Raw genomic sequence first — 22,074 nt, 5'->3', positions numbered from 1 at the left:
AAAATGTACATGAAGCAAAATTTAGATTCAAACATTTTCAAGCGAGTTGAAGTTTAAATTTATTGCTACAACATGCACCGGCAACAACAGTCCTGAAACATACGTCAGACGCTCGTTTGAGGAAGGAATTGATCACAAAACCTGATTAATGTTCAACATTAAATGTGTTAAATGTTAGAATTATAAGAATGAAAACGGTCACTGCTCAAACTACTGGTTTATCACTTTGTGACACATAGTGGAGGTCAAGATTCAAACTGAATCTGACACTGGCGATTGGCAGATTTTATAGATGTATACATGCAGTATATTAAAAAAATCTTACTTTGCCAGAACTGCGACTGGTAAATAAGCAAATAAGTTTGTTGAAGGATGTTAGTGATCTCTCCCTCCCTCTCTGTCATCCATCTGTCTGTCATCTGGAAACATGATTATACAACTGTGGAATTTCCTGTTGGCTAATACTGAAACTGTTTGATCTGTTGGAATAATAGTAATCGCTCTCAAGAGAATATCTAGAAATGCCATTTGAAACATGTGTTGATAGAGAGGAAGCACGGTCGATTAGATAAGATAAGTCGAGACTCATCCGCGATCTACACGTCAATGAAGGCGACGCGCCGCAAACAGTAGGCCGCTTCGGCAGGAATGTCTCTGGCACTTATTTCGTTGGCGTCCAGGCGCAGCATCCTCAGCCTGGAGAAGTTGGTCATGTCGATTGCGCCGCAGAAGCTGCGCAGGGAGAACTCTGAGAAAGACACAGAGAGGGGGGAGGGGGGCGTGAGATCTCACAGTCTGTGTCATCATGTGAGTCATGTCCACTGTAAAACAGCTCCAATCTATATTTATTATAGTGTTCCAAATACTTTGTGTTACACTTGCACATTATTTATCTTTTATTGTGTTTGTATGTGTGTGTGAGCTCCTAACAAAGAAAGTGTTTATTGAAAACTCTTCATCACAGGAAAAAGGGGCGGGACGGGGGGGTGGGGGGGGTGGGAGAGTATTTCCTGTTTGATGCCTTTGCTGTCACCTCGTAATCATTCAAAAAAGTGTTTTTCCAATATGCTGCACATATTGGCTGCCACTGGAAGTAACGTGTAAAATGAATGTAGACGACAGAAAACGGAAAGAGTGAATGGTTGTTTGGATGTTTGCCCCAGTGAACCCCGCCTTTCACCCTGTGTCAGCTGGGATTGACCCCACCCTCACATGCAGGCTGAAGCAGTAGAGAATCAATGTGTCTGATATAGTCTAAAGCTGGAGGACATCTCAAATGCAGTCAAACGGAACTTCCTTCCTCCGTTCACAATCGCAACTGGAGTACATTAAAATGCTGGAGGGCGGTCGCACTGACTTCATTCATGTCTGACAATCAATCAAAGAGGTACAAGAAGAAATTGAGTACAGCTCCTTTACAGCAAGTAGAGCATCTCCAACTACCAAACCACATGGTGGTAATCAAATCTGTTTATTTAAGTGTCATCCTGAATTAAGGCATTAAAGTACTAAGAGATGATTCATTTACCGGGAGACATCTACTGTAATTTCTTTTAATTTAAAGATTTCTGTTTAAATAGCTTTACGTGTGTTTCCAGTTGGGGGGAAAAAGATGTGTGACAGAGATGTGCTCATACCTTTGATTTCATTGGCTTGTAAATAAAGGTTCTGCAGGTTCCTACTGACAACAGGGATCTTCTCCAGTTTATTAAAGGACAGGTCAAGCTCGATGAGTGTGCTGACGTTGAAGACGCTGGATGGAAGTCCTTTATCTGTCAACTTGTTATGAGCCAAGCGGACAAACTGCAGTGTGGGATGGCTGGTGAAAAAGCCCGCCGGCACACTCTCGATGTCATTAAACTCCAGGTAGAGCTGCTGCAGCATCTCGGGGAGGTCGTCAGGAATTTCCCTCAGCTTGTTTTTCCTCATATCCAGCACGGTCAGAGACTTCAGTCCCTTGGACACACCTTGGGCGTTGTCTATGGCGTTTGCTTGGAGGTGAAGGGTAGTGAGGTCGACCATGCCCTCAAACGAGCCGGGGAGGATTTTTGAGATCTTGTTGTGACCGAGCCGCAGGTCAGTGAGAGACTTGGGCAAGTTAGGAGGAACGTGGGTGAGCTCGTTGTGATCCAAAAGAAGCCGATTCAGCTTCTTGAGCTTGCTGAAGACGTTCTTGCCAATTTTGTCCGAGCTGAGCTGGTTGCCGAACAACACGACCCAGACCAAGTTGGTAGCGTTGTCAAACACTCCGTCCTGGATGCCTGTGATTTGGTTATGCTGCAGGTAGACATACTTCATATGTGAGGGCACGTAGGGAACATGCTGAAGGTTGCGATTGTGACAGTACATAGCTGTAACAAAGGCCGAGGGGCAGTCACACTCCAGGGGACAGTCCGTGTCATCGGCCTGCAAACTGGCATGCCGACGCCGCCCTCGCAGACGGGACAGCCATTGGAACTGGCTGTGATGCTGACCCAAGCTCAGATCCACTAGTCCCATTATTATGAGGAGGAGCGCCACTGACTGCATGATCACTGATGGAAAACCCAGGAACAAACTCAAAATCAATATGATTTCAAATTTCAAAATTCCATAACTGTAATCAGTGCAGAAAAAAACTGACACACCAATTTAAATTCCACACATTGCAGATACAGTGAACCTACCGGCCCGTTGATGGGGAGCGACGCTTCCTTCCTTGCTCTCGTCTTCTGTGTCTTTCTCAGACTGAGCAGAATCGTTTGCTGGTATAGTAAATACCCCCCGTCTCCACAGCCCCATTAGGGCACTTATATATTTTTCCACTTGCATGTACAACATATCACCTCCAGTCATGTCAATATCAGCCCCATCTGTGAACCGGCGCAGACATCTGCTTTTTAACAACCTACTTTTCCCTTACCTTTTCATTAACACAGGCGCTGTGTGTCTGACTCGCTGTTTGTTGTTGTCGTGTGGAAGTTATGGAGCGGTGTATGATATAGAAAGGTTAACAAACCAGTCCAGATGCTGTCATCGCTGCACATGTTCGGACCTGTTACAAAGTGGAACTCTACATAACTTTTAAGTGCACACAAATATAGTATAAACATATATAAACAACATTACAACCGTGATCAGATTAGTTCCATGTTATCATATGTTGATTGAGCCCATCAGCTCCACGTGACGAGATCTCAGCAATATTCTCATGCCGCACACAGGAAGTGGCTCATTTTATTTCAACAGCAACGTTGCGCCAAAGAGCGGCAACTGAAAATATATAATATAGAATTATTTATATTCATGAAGAGAGAGAGAAACAAAAGTTACACACTGCAGCTTTAAGTTGCAGTCAACAGCCAACAGCATTAAATACTATATTGTATGTCTCAGCATGTAAAAATGTGTTAAAAACGGTTATTTGTCCACATTTTCTTCAAACATTTGTTTCTTTGCATTCTCACTTCCTGTTGGCAGGTACTCACTACTTAAGTCAATTACAGTGTTGAGGCTGAGGGGGAAAGTTAACATATGTTTGTGGTGGCGCCGCAGACAGAAAAAAAGCCTTTTTCATCATGCAGATCGTCCTCAGGATGGGCCTCAGCTTTCGTGTCCTTCACAGGAGTAGAAAAATTGGACACAGTTTTCGGGATTACATTCGTTATCCCCATGTTTGTTCCCCTTTCTTTTTGAGGAAGCGCAGAACAGTAAGTAATTACAAGGCATTAAATCCCATTTGAAAGGAAAGGGAACCTGGGGATATGCAGAGTTGCGTTTCTTCTTTTGATTTATATTTCATTTTGTTGTTGTGCACTCCTGCTGGAAGTGACTCATGTCAGTTGTTGAACATTTAAAAAAAGAAAAGAAGAGCTGACTCAGTCATCACACGGCGCTACTATGCTAATGTGAGTCACAAGTCCCCGAGGCCTGTCAAAGACGAACAACGTGGAGGCGCTTCCTGTCCTCAGAAACATCAGCGATGGGTCCACCTCTCATCTGACCTGCAGCTCCTGCAGCATCTGACACACAGACTGACAAATAATGGCACAAAAACCATAATGAAATGCCAATAAAGCAGATGTGGCAGGGAAGTGTATTAATTAGAGTATAGATAAGATTCACCTTAAAGGCCCAGTGTATCATTTTTAGCAGAAAATGAATAAGTGACTCACGTCTGACAAAACTGTCCCCTACTTTGATCTACACTACAACAAAAGAATGAATGTGTCACGTCACCATGGAGATGTTTTGTTTTCTGATATGATAATTAATAAACAAGTCCACACCCAGCCCAGAAAACTCCAAACTCGGAAGATTCTCTTTAACACAATGGGACAGGAGCACAAGGAAAGACAGGAAAGTTACAGACAAGCTGTCAAGCAGCTGCACACTGAGAGTCACTAAGTCTTTGTTCAGACTTAATTCATCTCGGCTGACCTGTTCCCAAGTGTACGGCACCAAATGCATCAGTTTACACATGTCTTTTCAATCACCACTCGTAATCGGATCTCATTTTTTTTGTCCACAGAGACCGAATTATGCTGTTTCGAGCCGGTCTGACAGAAGAGTCCGCTGGGTCTACTTCTTTGGCAGTTCAGGTCAAAGGATTTCCGGAGTCAAATACAGACAAAAAAAAACATACGTGTAAGACCACAAGAAAAGTGAATGTAACAGCTCATGCCAGTAAGCAAATCGAAAATCTTTTTAAAACTATCAAAACTAAAACTGAAGCTGGGCTTCTGTTTTCGAATGAAATCCTGCTTTTCCCATCAGGAGTGGGAATATTTGATCACTGCAGCTTTTCTGCCACGAATGGACGACGCTGATTTGCTTTTCATGAACTGATCAATACCACAGAAAGCTGGATAGTGTAAATCACTGGTTGTAGAAATCCCATTCATCAGTGTATTTTTGCAGAAGGCCGTCATGCTGGATGACTTTCATATAGAAATGCACTTGGACTGCTCCCCTCGTATCTCTGTGAACTCTTGGTCGGTAAATAAACACACTATGCTCTCCGTTCACATAAGTGCTCCTCTGATCTTAATCCCGAGAGTGAAAACAGAGCTTGGGAAAAAAACCTCGTTGTCCTGGAACAACTTTCAAAGGGACTTGAAAATATCTGAACTGATCACCCCTCAGTGAATTTAAATCAGTTTTAAAGGACAGAGAAGAGCGTTCTCCTGGTGGATTAAGTTTTAATTAGTGACCTGTTTGCTTGTGTTGTGGTGGTTGTTTTCTGTGTTGTGTGTGTGTTTTATGATGCTACATTTATGTGTTTTATTTATTTTATTCTCAATGAGACTTTACCTGGTTAAATAAAAGATATATATACGCCTTAATGCATATTACAGTTGGTCACCAATGAAAGCAGACATCATGGATGCATTGAGTTACTTAAGTTTTCCCTTTTGCAGCTCATAAAACTGTCCATCACAGAAACATCAGACCTATATTAGCGCTGGTCTTCTTCTCGTCTGAAGCCTTTTTAGCCAAAGAAAAAGTTTTATTTGCAAATAAATGATGTGAGTTGTCTTCACTTCAGCTGACAGTCTACTTTGTGTCACTACAGAGTGGCTAATTGCTGAGTTCAAACAGAATTCATTAACTAATTTAATTATGTATAAAGTCCATCCAGAATCACACCACAAAAAAACCTTCCACATAATAATTAAACTCAAGCAGCTGCTTGATCTCAGCGTGACGAAACATTGCACCTAAACCTACAGACTCTTCATTTATTATCATATCATTTACTAACATGTTTTCTCATGTGGAAAAAAAAACATCTGACCCAACTAAAAAACATAACTCATGACAAGTTGGAATTTGCGCATAATCCATCATTTATGACTTTTTTTTTTTTTACCATCATTCTCGTCTCATCTTCTCCTTATATCTGAGAATTTATAGTTGGTGGTTGTATTTCAAAATGGTGTACCTACCAGCAGGTCAAAGGTCAGGCAGACATGTGTTTTATAATTTATAAGGGGTGGAAAAAAAAAATGAAGACCATGAAAAAGCTGTCTGTAGTAGGGCAAGACCACCACTACAAAACAATTATTCCACATATCACCTCAGATTAACAACAGTGCATTATTTATCCTTTGAACTGTGAAGGCTCTCAGCTCTAACTCTTAATAATGTCGGACACTCCAGGCGCGTCCAGCAAAATGTCTGTCCCGTCATTGGAAAGACATTAGATGTGCCTCAGGGGCAATGATTCCATGAGCATTCCAGTAAAATACAGTGCATTTGTTTATTTCTGTCTTCTGGTTGAGACTCAAACCTAGAGTACATTGTCCTTAAGGAAAGGAAGAGGGAAACAGACAAACAGACTTTCTGAAATCATAGATAGGAAAACCATCTGTTAACCTTCAGCTCAGCTAAATGCTTTCAGTCTCGAGTCTGCACTTTGTTTTGTTTCAGAGAATGTGACAAAAAGCAGAAAGTCTTCCTTCAATGAGGGTTGTTAATCAGAAATGGCCCGACATTAAACCGCTCTCCTGCTAATTATAAAACATGAACATCGAGCATTAGAACCCTCAAATGAAGACATGAAAGGTACAACACTCTCTGATGTTATTAATAAATAAATCAATAAACATTTTCATGGTCACATTAATGACAATGTGTCCTGAAGATGTTTTTTTTTTCTGCAGCCACGACACCCTGTCATCAGTGACAGCCAGGAATGCATGGATGACAACCCTGAATAGTATGGTGACGCATGAAGAGTCAGCTAATGGAGGAAATAATCAACAGATTAACTGGTAACCTAAAACAGTTCTTAGGTGCAGCCCTGTGGCCCATTCCTGTGGGAGAGATGTTTCTTTCCAATTACCCCAAAAACTAAAACTATCCAGGATCCCAGACTCGGTGCGTTTTGAAAGGAATGTTTATTTTGTTATTCCGAGGATAACCTATAAGCTTTCAAAACAAATGTTAACATGTTTGTCCAACTGAAATACACCCAGATAATGTGACCAGGGGTCAAATACCTACTGCAGATATTGGTTCAGTCGGAGCAGAGTCTGACTCAAGTTGACCTGGGGCTCTGCACATCCATCACAGTTCCCACTATAAAGATCTCATCCCATCCTCCAACTGATAACCACTAAATATGACCCATAGGTACGGTTTTAGCGCTACTACCAACAGGGGGGCGCCTATTTTAAAAAACTTACCTATGGCTTATGTTACGTTTTGTTGGAGGACAGTCTCAAAGTTCTGAGAGTATCCAAGGAAACAGCAAGTTGGGATGATTCCATTCTTGTTGTACTGGTTTCATAGTTTATGTGAAAAAAGGAGACTTCTTATGGCAGGAATATTTACTGAAACCCAATCTTGTATAAAGTACCTTAAAGGGAGACTTGAGTAAAAAGTACCGAAAAGTATCTTACCAGAAAACAACTTTTTATAATGTTACTTTAGTAAAAGTCTTAAAGTATATGACATCTACTGTACTTAAGTATCAAAAGTAATTTTCTGACATAAAATGTACTTAAGTTTTAGAAGTAAATAGTGAGGATGGAGCCATGTTAGCTCAGTGGTAGGGTGAGTCGTCTTTCATTTGGAAGCCTGTGGGGTACATTCCTGGCTCTGCTATGTGTGTCCTTGAGCAAAACACTCAACCCCATGTTGCACCATGTGAATGGGTGAATGGCAAAACTGTAGTGTAAAGCACAAGATTAGAAAAGTGTGATATAAATACAGACCATTACCAACTCTTCTTCTGATTTTTATTAGTAGTTCCTATAGTTCGGGGAAATGTAGTGGAGTAAAAGTAAAAGTTGTTAGAAATATAAATAACTAAGTGATGTACAGATATGTGAATTTTGCACTTAAGGACTGTAGTACTAATACTTTGTTACATTACAACACTTCTGAAGCCTAAACTTCAGTTATATGTAAACTACCATTTACAGATATAAATTACTGACAATGTTTTTAAAGATTTTCAATATAAAGAAAACATATCAATCAATTGTCTTTGTCTTTGCTTTTTTGTAATTTAGTTTTTATAGATGGTTAAAAAAACAACTTCATTTATGTAATTTACATTCTATAACTTGTACTAAATATTATCACAATAATTAATCCTTGCCTTTTTCAATAATGTCCTCTTATCATTGTATTTCAATTTCATATTATTATTTTTTTATGTATTTAATGCGTCATTTTTAATATAACGTGTCTTCAGTGAGTCAGTCCTCCCGCGGATAAAAAAAAAAAAGGTTCCGTTCCACGGCACAGTTTTACCCCGGAAAGAAATAACCGTCGGACCCGGATGCCCAAAGCGGAACAGCGAGTGTTTATATTTAAGTCATAAGTAGAAACGTGTTTGTGTGAGTGTGTTCTCGGGGTTTGTGGACATTTGTGTTACTTTTGCCGAGGACAGTTCACTGTAATTACGTTTCCTGAGAAGCGGTCATGTTGGCTTCGCTGTAGTTTTTCTCTCTTTTTTTGAGATGTTTGCCAAACCGTTCCGTGTCAAATCCAACACCGCGATCAAAGGATCAGACAGGTGACACAGTCACACTCACAAACACACAACTAGTCACGTTTACTCACAACCACCATCTCCCACGCGTATTTATTTATAGTCATTTTTACTGTAAACGCAATGTAAGACCACATCTGACATCACCTGCTCTTGTTTGTATCGCTGGTGCTCAGATTTAAGCAGCTGTGTTTTGATTTGTCAAAGGTTTCTTGTGAAACTCAGCAAGCAAACGTGTACATTTCCACAGAGTCACTGTATCACATTTGTTTATTGATGTCTGTCACAAACAAGCTTGAACAACACAACTATACCTTGTGTTTGATTTAACATAAGCTATAGTCATATAGGCCATAACACCAAAGTGCTACCATCATCTATCAAGATGGAAGGATGCCTAAGACACTTAAATAAAAGCTGAAAAGATGGCTTGTTTGAACATGATTTTATCATTTTCATCATAACATTTTAAGACCATGTTGCCTCAACCTTGCGTTTACAAAAATTTTGCTTCATCGGCTAATTGATGATTTGATTAAACATGGCAGTTATAGTATGTATGTGTAGTATCATCCACTTATGTTACTCAGCCTTGATGACTGAGCTTTGTTAACTTAATTATTGTCCACTGAGACAAATATTTCGTTGGTGCTCAGAGTGAAGATCACATTTGTTTTAGAAGAAAAGCATTGTGACATTACCCTCTAACTGACACCTTTTTTCTTTTTTTCTGTCTTTAGGAGAAAGCTCAAAGCAGATATATCAGCTGCTTTTCCTTCACTCTCTGCCGATGAGCTGTCAGAGCTCATCCCCAACAAAGAGGAATTAACTGTAGTGAAAATTTATGCACATAAAGGTGATGCCGTGACACTTTATGTTCTTCACAAAAATCCACAGTTCTTTGAACTGGAGAAACACATTTATCCAACAGGTACTAAGCTGGCTTTTTATTATCACTCAGTTGAGTTGCTACAATGTTTTAAAATCATGTGAGTAACTTCTTTAAACTGTATTTTTTAGTGTATGCACTTTGGCGTTATCCTGCTCTCCTGCCAACATTCAAGACATGGCTTCCTGTGCTTCAGAAGATGATTGGAGGGGCAGGTAATGCTCTTTTACAAATGATCAAGAAATGAGAATGTGTTCAAGTTACTTCAGGTACTTTTTGAGGTGTGGTTACTGTGGTTATGAGTTACTGACACATAGTCAGCATTTAGCAGTGCACGCGCTTGGCGTACTACCAGTCTGAAGAAAAAATTAAAAACTGATTTTAGCCACTTAACAAAAAGCCAATATATATATATATATATATACATATAAATATTTATAATATGTGTGTGTGTGTATGTATATATATATTTATATATATATGTATATATATATATATATATATATATATATATATATACATACATACATATATTTAAATGTGCACAGCTTTATCTTGCCGTTAGACAGCCTTTTCCATTCAGAAATAAAGGTTTTGAACTGTCCACTCTCCCACACAAAAGTCCATAGAGATGGGATCTGCTGGTCTACAGCTGCCTCATTTGGTGAATTTGTTTTATAGAGGTAAATTCAAACAGGATTTCAACCACAAAATAACACATTTGAACTTACTGATGTGGACAGCGGTGGATCAACTACTCACATTTAACATCACAGCAAACTACTCCCGTTTGCTGTGATGTAAAATTGTTGTTTGTCTCTGGACTTTGTTGCAGGGAAGTGAGCAGTATACAAAGTGACACATTTTGTTTTTGCGTTATAAAAGTCTAAAGGCGAGCTAAAGTGATGAAAATATTCTTAATATATCATAGACTTGTAATAGGAGGTGTAGATAGTATTAGGTGAGCCTTTTGTCGAGTGGCTAAAATCTGTTTCTTGTGTCCCACCTAGCAGCCATGTTATCACTGAGAGAGAGCCCCCATGTCTCAGGCTGGCTTCCGGTGCTGGGGGCTGAGGCATATGACAAGATGGCAGCCTTTGTAAAGCAAGGCCCTTGCCAAATGTAAACATTATGTAACATTTTTTCTTTTAAAGCATGTTCACACTCAATCAAACATAGCTATATATATATATATATACATATATATATATATATATATATATATATATATATATACATATATATACATATATATACATATATATATATATATATATATATATATACACATTTCTGCCATTAAACCTTCCTATGTGTTGCACACGATCTTAACTGTAACATACACTGTTTCCCCACAGATCTCATGCTGCCAGGTGTCGTGGTGCCTCCAAGTGGTGTCCCAGATGTCAAACGGGGTGACTGCTGTGCTGTCACATTAGTGAATAATAGGTAAGCTAATATTTAAAGACTTAAAGAAAGAAATACTTGTAGTGTGTGCCTCGCTGATGTATTAAGTGTGTGACACTGTTGTCCTGGTTGATTGTAGAGCTCCTGTTGCAGTTGGCACAGCTGCGGTGTCCAGTGCAGAGATGCACAGCTCGGGCATGAAAGGAAAAGGAGTGTGTGTTCTCCACACATACATGGATAATCTCTGGTGAGAAGCTTCCATTCCCATATGAGTCTGACGTTTTGTGAAATGTACTTATTTGATTTCTTAGTGAAAGATGAGAACATGAAACATTCTTATACCTGCTTACATTGTTCACATCAAATACGTATTTATCAGTATTCACACTAATTACAGCAAACAATGTAATAACATTACCAACCAGAGTTGGCTAATACAAGCTTAAAATTATATTGCAGAATTTCAAAAATAAGACTTTTGTTTTTAAATTGATCCATGTACAGGTGTCAATAAAAACAACAAACATACTGTATATTTAAATAAAAAAAGAAATATTAAATAATCTGCAGGTTTGGGCAGCTGTAATTAAATCACTTAAATAAAAACTGAATGTATGAGCTGCAATAGTTTATATTGTGGTATGGCAAATACAAACAAAATATGATAGGGTGCAGCCCTGTTACCAACAGTAGATTTGCATCAACATTAGAGTAATTAATTAGAATAATTAATCAACATGTTGTCAACTAGTTGACATATAAAGTAAACTGTTTCACTGATCTCATGATGGCTCCATGATTTACATAGATTTCCTGTTCTTTGGTTCAGGTTTTGTACAGTGACCACTCCTCATCTGCCTTCTTTGATAATGGTGTCTATAAAAATGTTCTCCAAAAAAAAAGTGATAAACTACATTTGAATGTGTTGTCAGTCACTTTAGACAACAGTATAGCTTGTATAAGCTCCCATGTGCTGCTGAGACTAAAACACTGGCAGCATCGTTTATGTTTTCCGTAATAATAGACACCCCTCATTTTTCTGTTCACATGATTTCCCCCAGGACATTCAGATTGGAATCTTGTGAGTTTCTTGAATAATTGATAGGAGGCCATGATGCCCTAAACAGAAGAATGTATTGTCCCTTAAAACAGAAAAATATACTGCACAATCACACACAACCCTTTAACCATTGGAAGTCATGCTATGCACAAACTAAACTAATCTATTCCTCCCAGGCCAACATTGCGTCCATGCATGTGTGATGAGTACATGTACATAATTCGAAACACTAACTCCTATTTTCTTCAGCTCACGGCTAGAGACTGACTGACCATGTGACAGAGAGACACAGACTGTTTGTTGTGGTTATCTGCCAGCAATCTCAGAAACAGACAGGGAACTACTGTGATAGTACCTGTGTGACCTGTGCTCACACCAAATGAAAGCAATTCAATTTAAAGCTCAAATAGACACTCTGGCTTGAACTTGTCATTATGCTAAATCTAATTGCGTACTCTAATGGTAATAAACAAGGACACCATTGTCAGTAGTATTGATCCTCAATAAACCTTTAATGGATCAAACATGTAATACTTAAGTGCCAGTAGTTGTCACACATGAGCACGCATGTCACACGGAAACAAACATGATTGTGACAGCTACCGAATCTAGCAGGTCACCAATGAAAACATTGACAGGGTTAAACAGTGCAGCTCTACATTGCACTGAACCTTGCCTGTGTTTATATCTCATTTTAGGGCTTTTGGAGACAAGTCCGGTCCACCGTCTTTACCCGAAGTAGACAGTGAAGGACAAAGGGTGAATGAAGAAGAATATGAAGAGGAGGAGGAGGAGGAGGAGGTGGAAGAGACGGAGGAGAACTGTGTGGAGGACGAACAGAACTCTGGTGAAACAGCCACAGATCAGCTCTGCTCTGGTGCTGGAGAGCTGAGCTTGGCTGAGCAGGAGGAAGAGAACGGTCAAAAGGGCAATGAGGAAATCGAAGAGGACCAGGAGGACCAGAAATCACCACAAGGTACCAGATTTGGTTCCACCTCCCATTATCTTTCTCAAAACGTTGTTTTTAAAAGAAAATATTTCAACTTGTAGCTTTGTCTTCAGAGGTACCTGCCACCCCAGTTTTAACATAAAGTTTTATGAATCCTATCCCAGATTCAAATCAAAACGTCATGCATTCACTTGTAATGGGTTTCAGGGAGGAGTTGAAGGCTCTGACCGTGTGTGACAGGTTTGTTTAGTTGATTCAACTGAGGATTGATAGGATCTTGTCTGATGAAGGATTTGACCCAGATCATCCCCTGATTTCACAGAGATAATGGACGCCCTCCTGGTGCAGTGTTTTCTGCATGCTCTAAAAAGCAAGGTGAAGAAGTCAGACCTGCCGTTGCTGACCAGCACATTTCTCCGCATCCACATGTTCTCATGCTGGTAAAGTACAGACACGCACATTCGCACATACCCACACCTCTCAACCAAACCCTGTTTGTTTGTTTTTTTTGAAGGGTATAAATATACAGTCAAATGCATGCTAACAGTGAACACCGGGTTCTCTAGCTTCCTCCTGCAGTCCATAAACATGCAATATGGGGATTAGGTTAACTGGGCACTCTATATTGACCGTGAGTGTGAGAGTGGAGGTCTCTATATGTGGCCCTGCGATGGACTGGCGAACTGTCCAGGGGGTGACCCCGCCTATCACCCTGGTACAAAATGGATGGATAGTTTATAAAAATGAGAATAAATGCTCTTCTCTCATCAGGTGAACTGGTCAACATCACAAAAGTATTTGAGGCTTTGTGTGTTCAGAGATGATCTTCTTTATACCTTGACTGTAATGTCTCTTTATTTGGTCATTCTCCTCTGACCTCTGTTAATGCCAATGGATGTCAGGTGACCAACCACTTGAAATATAAATGGTGAATCAGTCTGAACACAGACTTTGATAAGCCCATCTAAACCAGAGGCAGAGTCATGCTGGCGATGCTTTCACCGTCCTTGGAAAAAGTTGGATTGCAGCTCAACATGACGTCAGTGATGTGCAAATATTTCAACTGCCACGTCCGCTTCACAGTATATGTGGTTGAGCTTGGGCTGGGAAAAACAACTTCTTTAATTATCTGATATTTTATCACAATAATCAAATCAGTTGGTAATAGATATTGACTGATCTTAATCTTCATGTTGGGGCATTCTTCCCAGAGTTTTTTTCCCCCAACCACTCTTTTTAATTGTGCACTTGAACAACCCATTTCTGACTGGATTGGACGCTCTTCAGCCACTAGGTCATTTGAGTTTGAGGGGCCCTGCGATAAACCCTAGAGATGGTTGTGTGTGAAAATCCCAGTCACTTAAATTACCTTTGTTCTCTTTTCTGATGTTTGAACTTCAGGTCTTCTCTATGTTTACATGCATAAATGCATTTACTTGTTGCTATGTTATTGGCTGTTTAACAGGTGTACCTAACAAAGTGGCAGGTTAATGTATTTCACAATATACATATATATAACCATTTGGGCAAAGATTTTATGTCTGTTCTGTAAGCAAACACTGGGAACAACACACTGTTTACATGCTAAACGTTGTTTTAACCCAACAGTAAACATCAGGCACATAGTAATCTGAGGAGATTACAGTGTTGTCCTTTTCAATGAATGTCAACATCCAGCGGTTCAGTAGTCTTCTTTAATCTTGGACAGACTTCAAATTGTCACCAATTACATTCTGTGGTTGCGTTGTTTTGGCATCGTCGTCTCATTCATCATTTCCGTCTTCACTGTTGTTCATGGAATTAACAACAGTGTCGGGAGTCATGTCCACCTCATGCGTCACTGTGGCCTTTCCTCTGTATCCCAACCTGATGTGTTGCTTCACAGTAAGCAAAGTGGGTGAAATGCTTATTATGTTTGGCACCTAAACACCGACCTCTCTCTTTCATACACACACACACACACACACACTCACGCTAGTTTTGTATTCTTTGTGTGGACACTCATTGACATAATGCATGCCTTAAATGCCTACCCTAACCTTAACCTAAACCTTATTCAAACCCTAAAACCAGTACTCGATCCTCAGAAGGTCTGTTGAAGTTGTGTGGACCAGCCAAAATGTCCTCACAAAGATAGGTTTGTTTGACAATATTGTTCCACACATCTTATATAAGACATGTACACTTACAGACGTACACACACACACACACACACACAGAGTCTGCTCCACAGTAAATTACTTCATATTGATGCAGTTATTATAGGTTAGGTTGCCTTTTTTTTGTTGCTGTTGTTGTTGTTGTTGTTATTGTTTTTATTATGTTGTTTTGTTGTGCCAGTTACTGTCTATAATGTTGTCATTGTGGTATTTAATTCTTATTCGCTTGTCTTTGTTGTCTCTCATTCTCTCTCTCTCTCTACCCTCTGTCTTCCCCTCCCTTCCTCGCTCTCTCAATCAATCAAATAAATATCAATCAAGTCACTTAAGCTGTATTTATATAACACATTTCAAGTAAAGCAAATACAATACAAAGTGACTGATATATAATTTGTAAAACCATGTACAGTAACTTTAATTATAGTATTGAGGCATCCCCAAATTGATTCATGTTTACATTCATTCATATTCAGACAAAAAGTGTCATGAAGGAATTCAATTTAGTACTGAAAATATTTCTGCTTGTTTTTCAGTCCAAGTGGAAAGCAACTTGATATCAAGAAATCCAGCTATAAAAAGGTACATTACATTTCCACAATATGTCACACACACACACACATACATAATAAATAAACTAAAACGCCCTCACTAAGCAGATGTTCCCTGTTTTCTTTTGTTTTTTTTACAACAGCTGTCCAAGTTTCTTCAGTCCATGCAGCAGCAGCACAACCTCATAAGAGTGAAAGAGCTGACCAAGGGCGTGGAGAGCATAGTGGAGGTGGACTGGAAAAATCCAGAGTCAGTTAGGCCATGCTGACACAACTTAAAGAAATACTGTATGTTGACATTTAAATTCACTACCTCTCACATTTACATTAACAAGGCCTCTTCTTTGCCTCTAGGCTGCGTTTCTTCCGTGTTCCGGAGGAGGTGGATGGTGAAGTGGCTGAGGCGCCGCATGGAGGTGAAGGAGAAACTCTATATCGTCCTCCTGAAATTACAACACTGCACTCTGTGACCGCTCGGCTGGAACCTCTCTTTCTGGATGAAAACAAGAGGTGTGTTTGTGTCTTTCTTCCTTGCTTTCTGTGAGGGGGGTCCCGGGGCAGTTCACTCAAATGGCTTGAGCCATTGAGCTTGATGGGGTGCTTGGCCAGGTCAGTTTTAATCATGTATCAATATCTCAATGAGAAAACAGCACTTAAAAACACTTAACAATGCCTTTAAATTTAGTTTCATTATTAAAAAAAAGCATGTTTAATGCTCCTCTATTAGCTCGTGGTACCTGGTTAAATGTCCCATGTTTGAGTGTGTATTCTGCTCCCCAACAGGAAAGGAACAATCTTACAGCCTGCTGAAGTGAGAAGGATTGTCACAGAGTATGTGAAGAAGAACGAACTGGTGAATGAAAATAATAAAAAGTAAGTTGATCTGTTTCGGGGCTCGTGTGGAAGTTTGGTAGAGCTTGTGGGGACAAAATGTTCAAATTTGACATGCGTAATCAAACTCTGTGTGTGTGTTTGTGTGCATCCAAGAAAGACCTATATCTTTTCAAAGTCGTATACACTGAATTTATTAAGTTAGTTTGGATCTAAATATAAAAACATTCTGTGAATTAAAGCGGCAGAAAAAGGTCATTCTTAGCAGAAACTGAACAAATACAGAGCTGACCACCGGTCATGTGATGTTGTGACGTTGATGTTCTAACTGGCTACTTGGAAAACAATTAAATTATTATTTATTACTGACGTATTCAGAAAATAAACAGACTGGCATGTTAATTCCTCCCTATTTGAGGAATAAATATCTTTCTCTGTCTGAACCTTTGTTATCTGCGTTTTTAATCTTTAGCAAGACTTGGGGACTCTACTTTTGTCCTATCAATCATCAATCAACCAGAACCAGGCAAAGCTTCCTTCCTCCTCTTTTTTTATTTTATTCAATTTCCTTTTAGCTTATCAAAATGTGTCCATCATGTGATGTAAATTGATGGACCTGGGATCGTGTTCTTTTGCCATCCGTCAACTGAATGCTGTGTATTTACTTATTTGTTTTGCTTATTTTTTTCTGACAGTTATGTGACCATTAACCCAACTCTATGTGACTGTTTGCTGGAGAAGTCGGAGTACCAGGAGGTGGAGTTTCTCAAGTGGGATGACCTCTTTAGCAGGTTAATGTCTCTTTCTTTTTTTTCCTCTCATTACTTAATATTACAATATTAAACACAAATACTGCTGTGATTTATGACATTCAGCCCTTGAATACCATCAAGGGCTGGAACCATTTGTTCATACCATCAACCATCATTATTTTTACCAACCAGGACGTAGCAGGGAACTCCAGTCAATAGGATGACAAACCCTTTTTCACAACGCTCTCCTTCAACTTCTTCATTTGTGTCGTACGCTTACACTTCAAAAGGCTACAAGGCTACGAAAACCAAACCATGTTTTAATGCAGACAACTGTCAACAGAACCTTCCTAAATGCTACACACTGGACCTTTATTATAAATAGTAGTAGCCAGCAAACCTAGCTTATATTCATTGTCCAGTAACTATGATGTATTGCTTGCAACTCTTGGTTTTACTCACCGAGAGCTACCTCTGTGTGAGGTGTGTCCATGCTGCCACCAGCTCAGCATGGACACACCTCACACAGAGGTAAGCCTTTCATCTAAAGTAACAACCATTACCAAAGTCAAGTGTAATGTAAAACAGACAGGGCTGACGATAACAATAACAAAACACACTCACACACACACTGGCAGTGTGGCCACTGCTCCATCTGTGGCTCATTTCACACTTAATCCTTATTTTCACAGGACTTTGGGAAGAATGCAGGAATGCTATCAACTTATGATTCCTGGACAAAGACCCATTATCAAGAAGGGCCACATTGAGCCCATAGACATCTCTGTGGCTTCTCGAGGCTCCAATAAGAAGGTGACATTTTACACTCTCTCTCTTTTCACTCCCAGCTGTAGTTTTCACAGTTTACGCTTCACTGTCACAGCTGCAATCTGCAGCACATATTTTAGCACATTAGCATATGGAAATCTGCTATTTAACACCAGACACTAAGGATCCTCCCATACTACTTAGTTTTTGTTTAAAATGCATCATTTCTATGGCGTTTTAGGTCGTTTTCAACATTCAGACTGTCTGAGTTTGCGTTCACGCTGAACCTTCTGAATGACATATTTCCCATCTCACCTGATGCTGAGCTGCATCAATAATTACTGAAGCTAAAAAATGAACAAGAAATCTGTGCCCTGCGTTGTAGTCCGCTCACTGCATTTGGTTCACTTGAAGCTCTATCCAAAAACGTCAGAGGATTTTGACTTTGCTTGGTGCTTGCTCGCATTTTAAAGAAGACATCTGACTTACACAATCTCCTGCTGCGTTCTTTAAATTTGAATGACACTCTCTGCAGTTCTCACATCCAGAGTTCACATCTGAAAAACTTCATCAGACTTTATTCACTAATATACAATAACCAAGTACAGTATGTTTGTCAACAACACTGTTTTCCATGACAACACTAACTTTAGTGACACTTTAGTGATGTCATTCACAATGTCATTCTGAATGGCTCTTTCCCATTTCTGTCCATGCACATGTCCAATAACTTTTCTGGTTTTCTGGTTTGCACTTAATATACTGCAGCTCTCGGAGATCACAGAACACACAGTAAAAGGATCTTGACAGCTACGCTTGGACCGGGCTCAAACTAAATACTGCAGAGAGAAAAGAAAGTGTTATGAGAAGGAAAACACGCTTTATGGCTTCAAAACCACAGAGCCCAAGAGGCACCTTAATCAGAGTTTGCTCAATGGACGTAACCTAACCTAAGTTTACGCCATTGGATTTGAAGCCACACTGAGTCAACTTCTAAAGACAGTGAGGGTCTATCAGTATCTGCATTATGTGCATCAGACGAAAATGGGACATTTGCTAGATTGTTTGCAGATGTGGACGTAGTCAAAGTTACTTTAGAATCAGACTTTTTTGATGCATTTACTGTGTTCGCTGTCTCTTGTGCACATGGAAGTATTAAGTCATAAAATAACCATGACATGTAATCACAGATTAAAGCTCCATTGCGTAACTACTATCACCCTGCCCACCGCTGTGGACTTCTGCCATTTTCATCGATGGTCCAAATGTACACAGCCGTTTTCTAGCTTTCAAGCACTTTTTAGCAGATGTAATAGAACATGTTTTACTCTGAGTGCAGTGCAGCAATGTCTCCAAACACAGGGAAAAAACTCTATTATACTGAGAGAGAGAGAGTCACACAGGGTATCACCCTGATCGAGTTGTGTGGAGCTAATGGGCTCAATCAGCATTGTGTTGAAAATACTAGATATTTTCTTATATTCAAACATTAAAGGAAACTTGTTAAATTGAACTACTGGTGAAACAATTCAAATTTCATTTGCAGGCCACAAACTGGTCTATTTCTCCACCCACTGCTATTTACCCAATAATATAGATTTTTATGACTTTGGCACACGTGTTGCAAAAAGATTTACTCAAACATAGCAAGCTGTGGCAGTGGAGACGCAGTGAAAGTGGCGAGGAAGTTTAAGACTCGTATTCTGGTGTGGATAATTGTCTCCCGGACAGAGAAACAAAACAGAAAGCTTCAGCCTGAGGTTAGATAACTCTCTGTCTTGCTCTCTCCCTCTCTCTGATGTACTGTTTTGGGTGGATATTTGATATATATAATGTTTTTACAGCCAGTCATTGTTGTCTTGTCATCTCCTCTCATCATGTGATAATTCTTCACTGCTGTTGCACTTTCACTTTGAATCTCCATCTGTTGCTGACACGCAAAATTTAACTGTTTGCACATATTTTACATTTATCCCCTTAAAAGAGTCATGTGCAAACTATTTAAAGCACCTCGTGTATGACAAAATGACCCCATAAAAACGTCACTATTCCTTTACAGTCCTGATAAAAGTCATCATTATCAGAGATGTTCTTTTTGGCTGTGAAGGGTTTTTTCTCCTCTGTGGTTTCTTTCTGATTGAGTGAAATTGCATTGGATATGGTAATGTTTCTTTTTGCCAGATCTTGCCAGGACATCTCGACTGAATTTGATTTGGTTCAGTATGGTACGGTTTGGAATGGTAAAAACCTGGGTCAGGCTTGTGTTTCGACTAAGAACAGTACCTTTTATTTTGGTCAGCGGGGAGTGACGTCGTACCGGTGCGACATCAACAAACAACATTGTCAAACGCAACACAACAGACAACAATGGAGGACATCCAACAGCTCTTTTGGCCCAATCAGCTGACCTTCGTGGGTGGAGCCGGTCTAGATCCACCCTGGCTTTACCCTACCATTTTATTCTGTTACCCCAAGGAAAAGGTGCCAAATAATGCCTCCTAATGGATTCCTAATGGCAAACGGCCAAAACAATCTGTACTGTACCAAACCAAACTGTTTCACAGTTTCATTAGTTCTTTCATTGACACTCATGTCATGATCTGTGGATTCCTTGTTGAATTGTTTTGGAATGGTCCTTGTATAGTACAGCAGGAAGGCTGATATTAGTTTTCTTAAGGTTTATTTATTGTTCCAGTTGTAATTGCTTTAATGTGTTCTTTCTAGGTGACTATAATAAAGAACCTGGAAGTGTATCAGCTGGATCCAGCAGCTGTGGCTACTGCTCTACAGCGCAGAGTCCAGGCCAGCTCTGTATTACAACCTATCCCTGGGACTAAGGACAAAGTTATGGTCCAGATCCAAGGCAACCAGATTCACCAAGTTGGCTGCCTGCTCTTAGGTTTGGAATAAAATACTAAACTCTCTTTTTCTCGCTGTCTCTATCTCTGTCTCTCTGTATCTCGTTCTCTTTTTCAGTTTCTCTCAATTTACTTTTTTCAACTGATTCATTTTGTTTTCATCTTTTATTTCTATTTCAGATCATTATCAAATTCCTCGCAAGTTCATCCAAGGACTAGACAAAGCTGTAAAAGGTGGCAAGAAAAAGTAGCATCTCTACCTTCTTATACCAGATGTTTAATCTCTTTAAAAGTCCAGTGTGTAACATTTAGTTTGGTTTTCATAGCCTTAACATAGCATTTGAACTCATTAAAAGGGTCTTGATTTTTGGAGTCTGCCACCTAGAGCTATCGTGTTTCTACAGCAGCCAGAATGGACAAACCACACAGCATGTTTTGAAGGAGGAGCTTATTTAGTATGGTTTGTGAAGGCCATCTCGTAGTTCCCCGACACACTTGGCAAGAGACTGCTGTAATCTGCAGTCTCACCATTAGATGTCACTAATTCTTACACACCGGACATTTGAAGCTGTTTCCGTGAAATTGCAACAAAACCAAACTGTTGGTCGTTCATCTAATAAAGTTGCATTTCTGTCAACTTCTGAAAGTTAACTCCTGTTTTTTTTGTCTTGATTTGAGTAAAGCTATGAAAATAGTCATTACAATTGGACATCTGGAAGTCTCGAGAAGCTAACTATCGCAGGCTACTTTTTAACAAAATGCAACCAATACATCCCACCCCCTCCTGTCAATCTTCTTGTCAAAGCTCTGCCCCCAGAACACTGGAAGTTATTGCTGGTAATGGTGTGAAGGAAAAGTGTGCACTTTCCTTGTTAGACTTGGTAATAACATCCACTATGATTCTTTCATAAGTGGTCAGGGATAATTACAGGCCTGAACGCACTCAATGCACCCTGACTGATCTGATCATAAAACCACATTTGTACACATGGCCACGTTATTTATCATACGTGAACACAATTAGTCCTCAGGATGCATCAGATAACGTAAGTATTTTGACATCCACCATGCTATTACCACTGTTCAGCACATGATTTTACACATGAAGTCTTTTCATTATATACAATATAATATAGTGTTTCAGAAACACATGACCTACCCATGCTTTAAACCATGTCAGCATTGTTCCACGGTCAGCTTCCAAAGTTTCTGAACGTCTAGCACTATTCTTATGTTTAAACGGATCGGACATTCATGTCATTTAGGGTTGTATTAGAGAATTCTCCATCTGTCCTTTCAGTCCAAAATGAACAACAAGTTAACAGCCTTTTTCCCCCACACGGAACACAGAGCCCTAAAATGAGTGAG

General features: G+C 39.7%; 2 protein-coding genes across 3 annotated transcripts; one reads left to right on the top strand and one right to left on the bottom strand.

Moving 5' to 3' along the window:
- Positions 1-565: 565 nt before the first annotated feature.
- Positions 566-2,706, bottom strand: LOC122777606 (fibromodulin-like). The gene is made up of 3 exons (XM_044038935.1): positions 2,667-2,706; positions 1,638-2,534; positions 566-748 (listed from the first exon to the last, which is right to left on the bottom strand). Exons 2-3 carry the CDS (start codon positions 2,527-2,529, stop codon positions 597-599), a joined length of 1,044 nt encoding a protein of 347 aa, XP_043894870.1. The 5' UTR covers positions 2,530-2,534; positions 2,667-2,706; the 3' UTR covers positions 566-596.
- Positions 2,707-8,254: 5,548 nt separating this feature from the next.
- On the top strand, positions 8,255-21,357 carry eif2d (eukaryotic translation initiation factor 2D). 2 transcript variants are annotated; one of them, XM_044039136.1, is made up of 15 exons: positions 8,255-8,509; positions 9,226-9,416; positions 9,506-9,589; positions 10,733-10,823; positions 10,921-11,028; positions 12,540-12,817; positions 13,113-13,230; positions 15,483-15,528; positions 15,641-15,747; positions 15,852-16,007; positions 16,281-16,370; positions 17,024-17,119; positions 17,773-17,893; positions 20,573-20,747; positions 20,887-21,357. In XM_044039136.1, the coding sequence occupies exons 1-15, from the start codon at positions 8,454-8,456 to the stop codon at positions 20,955-20,957; spliced, it is 1,788 nt and encodes a 595-aa protein (XP_043895071.1). In that variant the 5' UTR covers positions 8,255-8,453; the 3' UTR covers positions 20,958-21,357. The 2 variants fall into 2 exon arrangements, with proteins under 2 accessions (XP_043895071.1, XP_043895072.1); XM_044039137.1 differs by lacking the exons at positions 8,255-8,509; positions 9,226-9,416 and adding an exon at positions 10,385-10,496 and having other exon boundaries at positions 9,527-9,589.
- Positions 21,358-22,074: the final 717 nt, after the last annotated feature.

Source organism: Solea senegalensis, linkage group LG11, assembly GCF_019176455.1.
Source record: "Solea senegalensis isolate Sse05_10M linkage group LG11, IFAPA_SoseM_1, whole genome shotgun sequence".
NCBI classification, from domain to species: Eukaryota; Metazoa; Chordata; class Actinopteri; order Pleuronectiformes; family Soleidae; genus Solea; species Solea senegalensis.
Note: the sequence above shows the minus strand (reverse complement) of the source record. Positions and strands in the feature narration are given on the sequence as shown.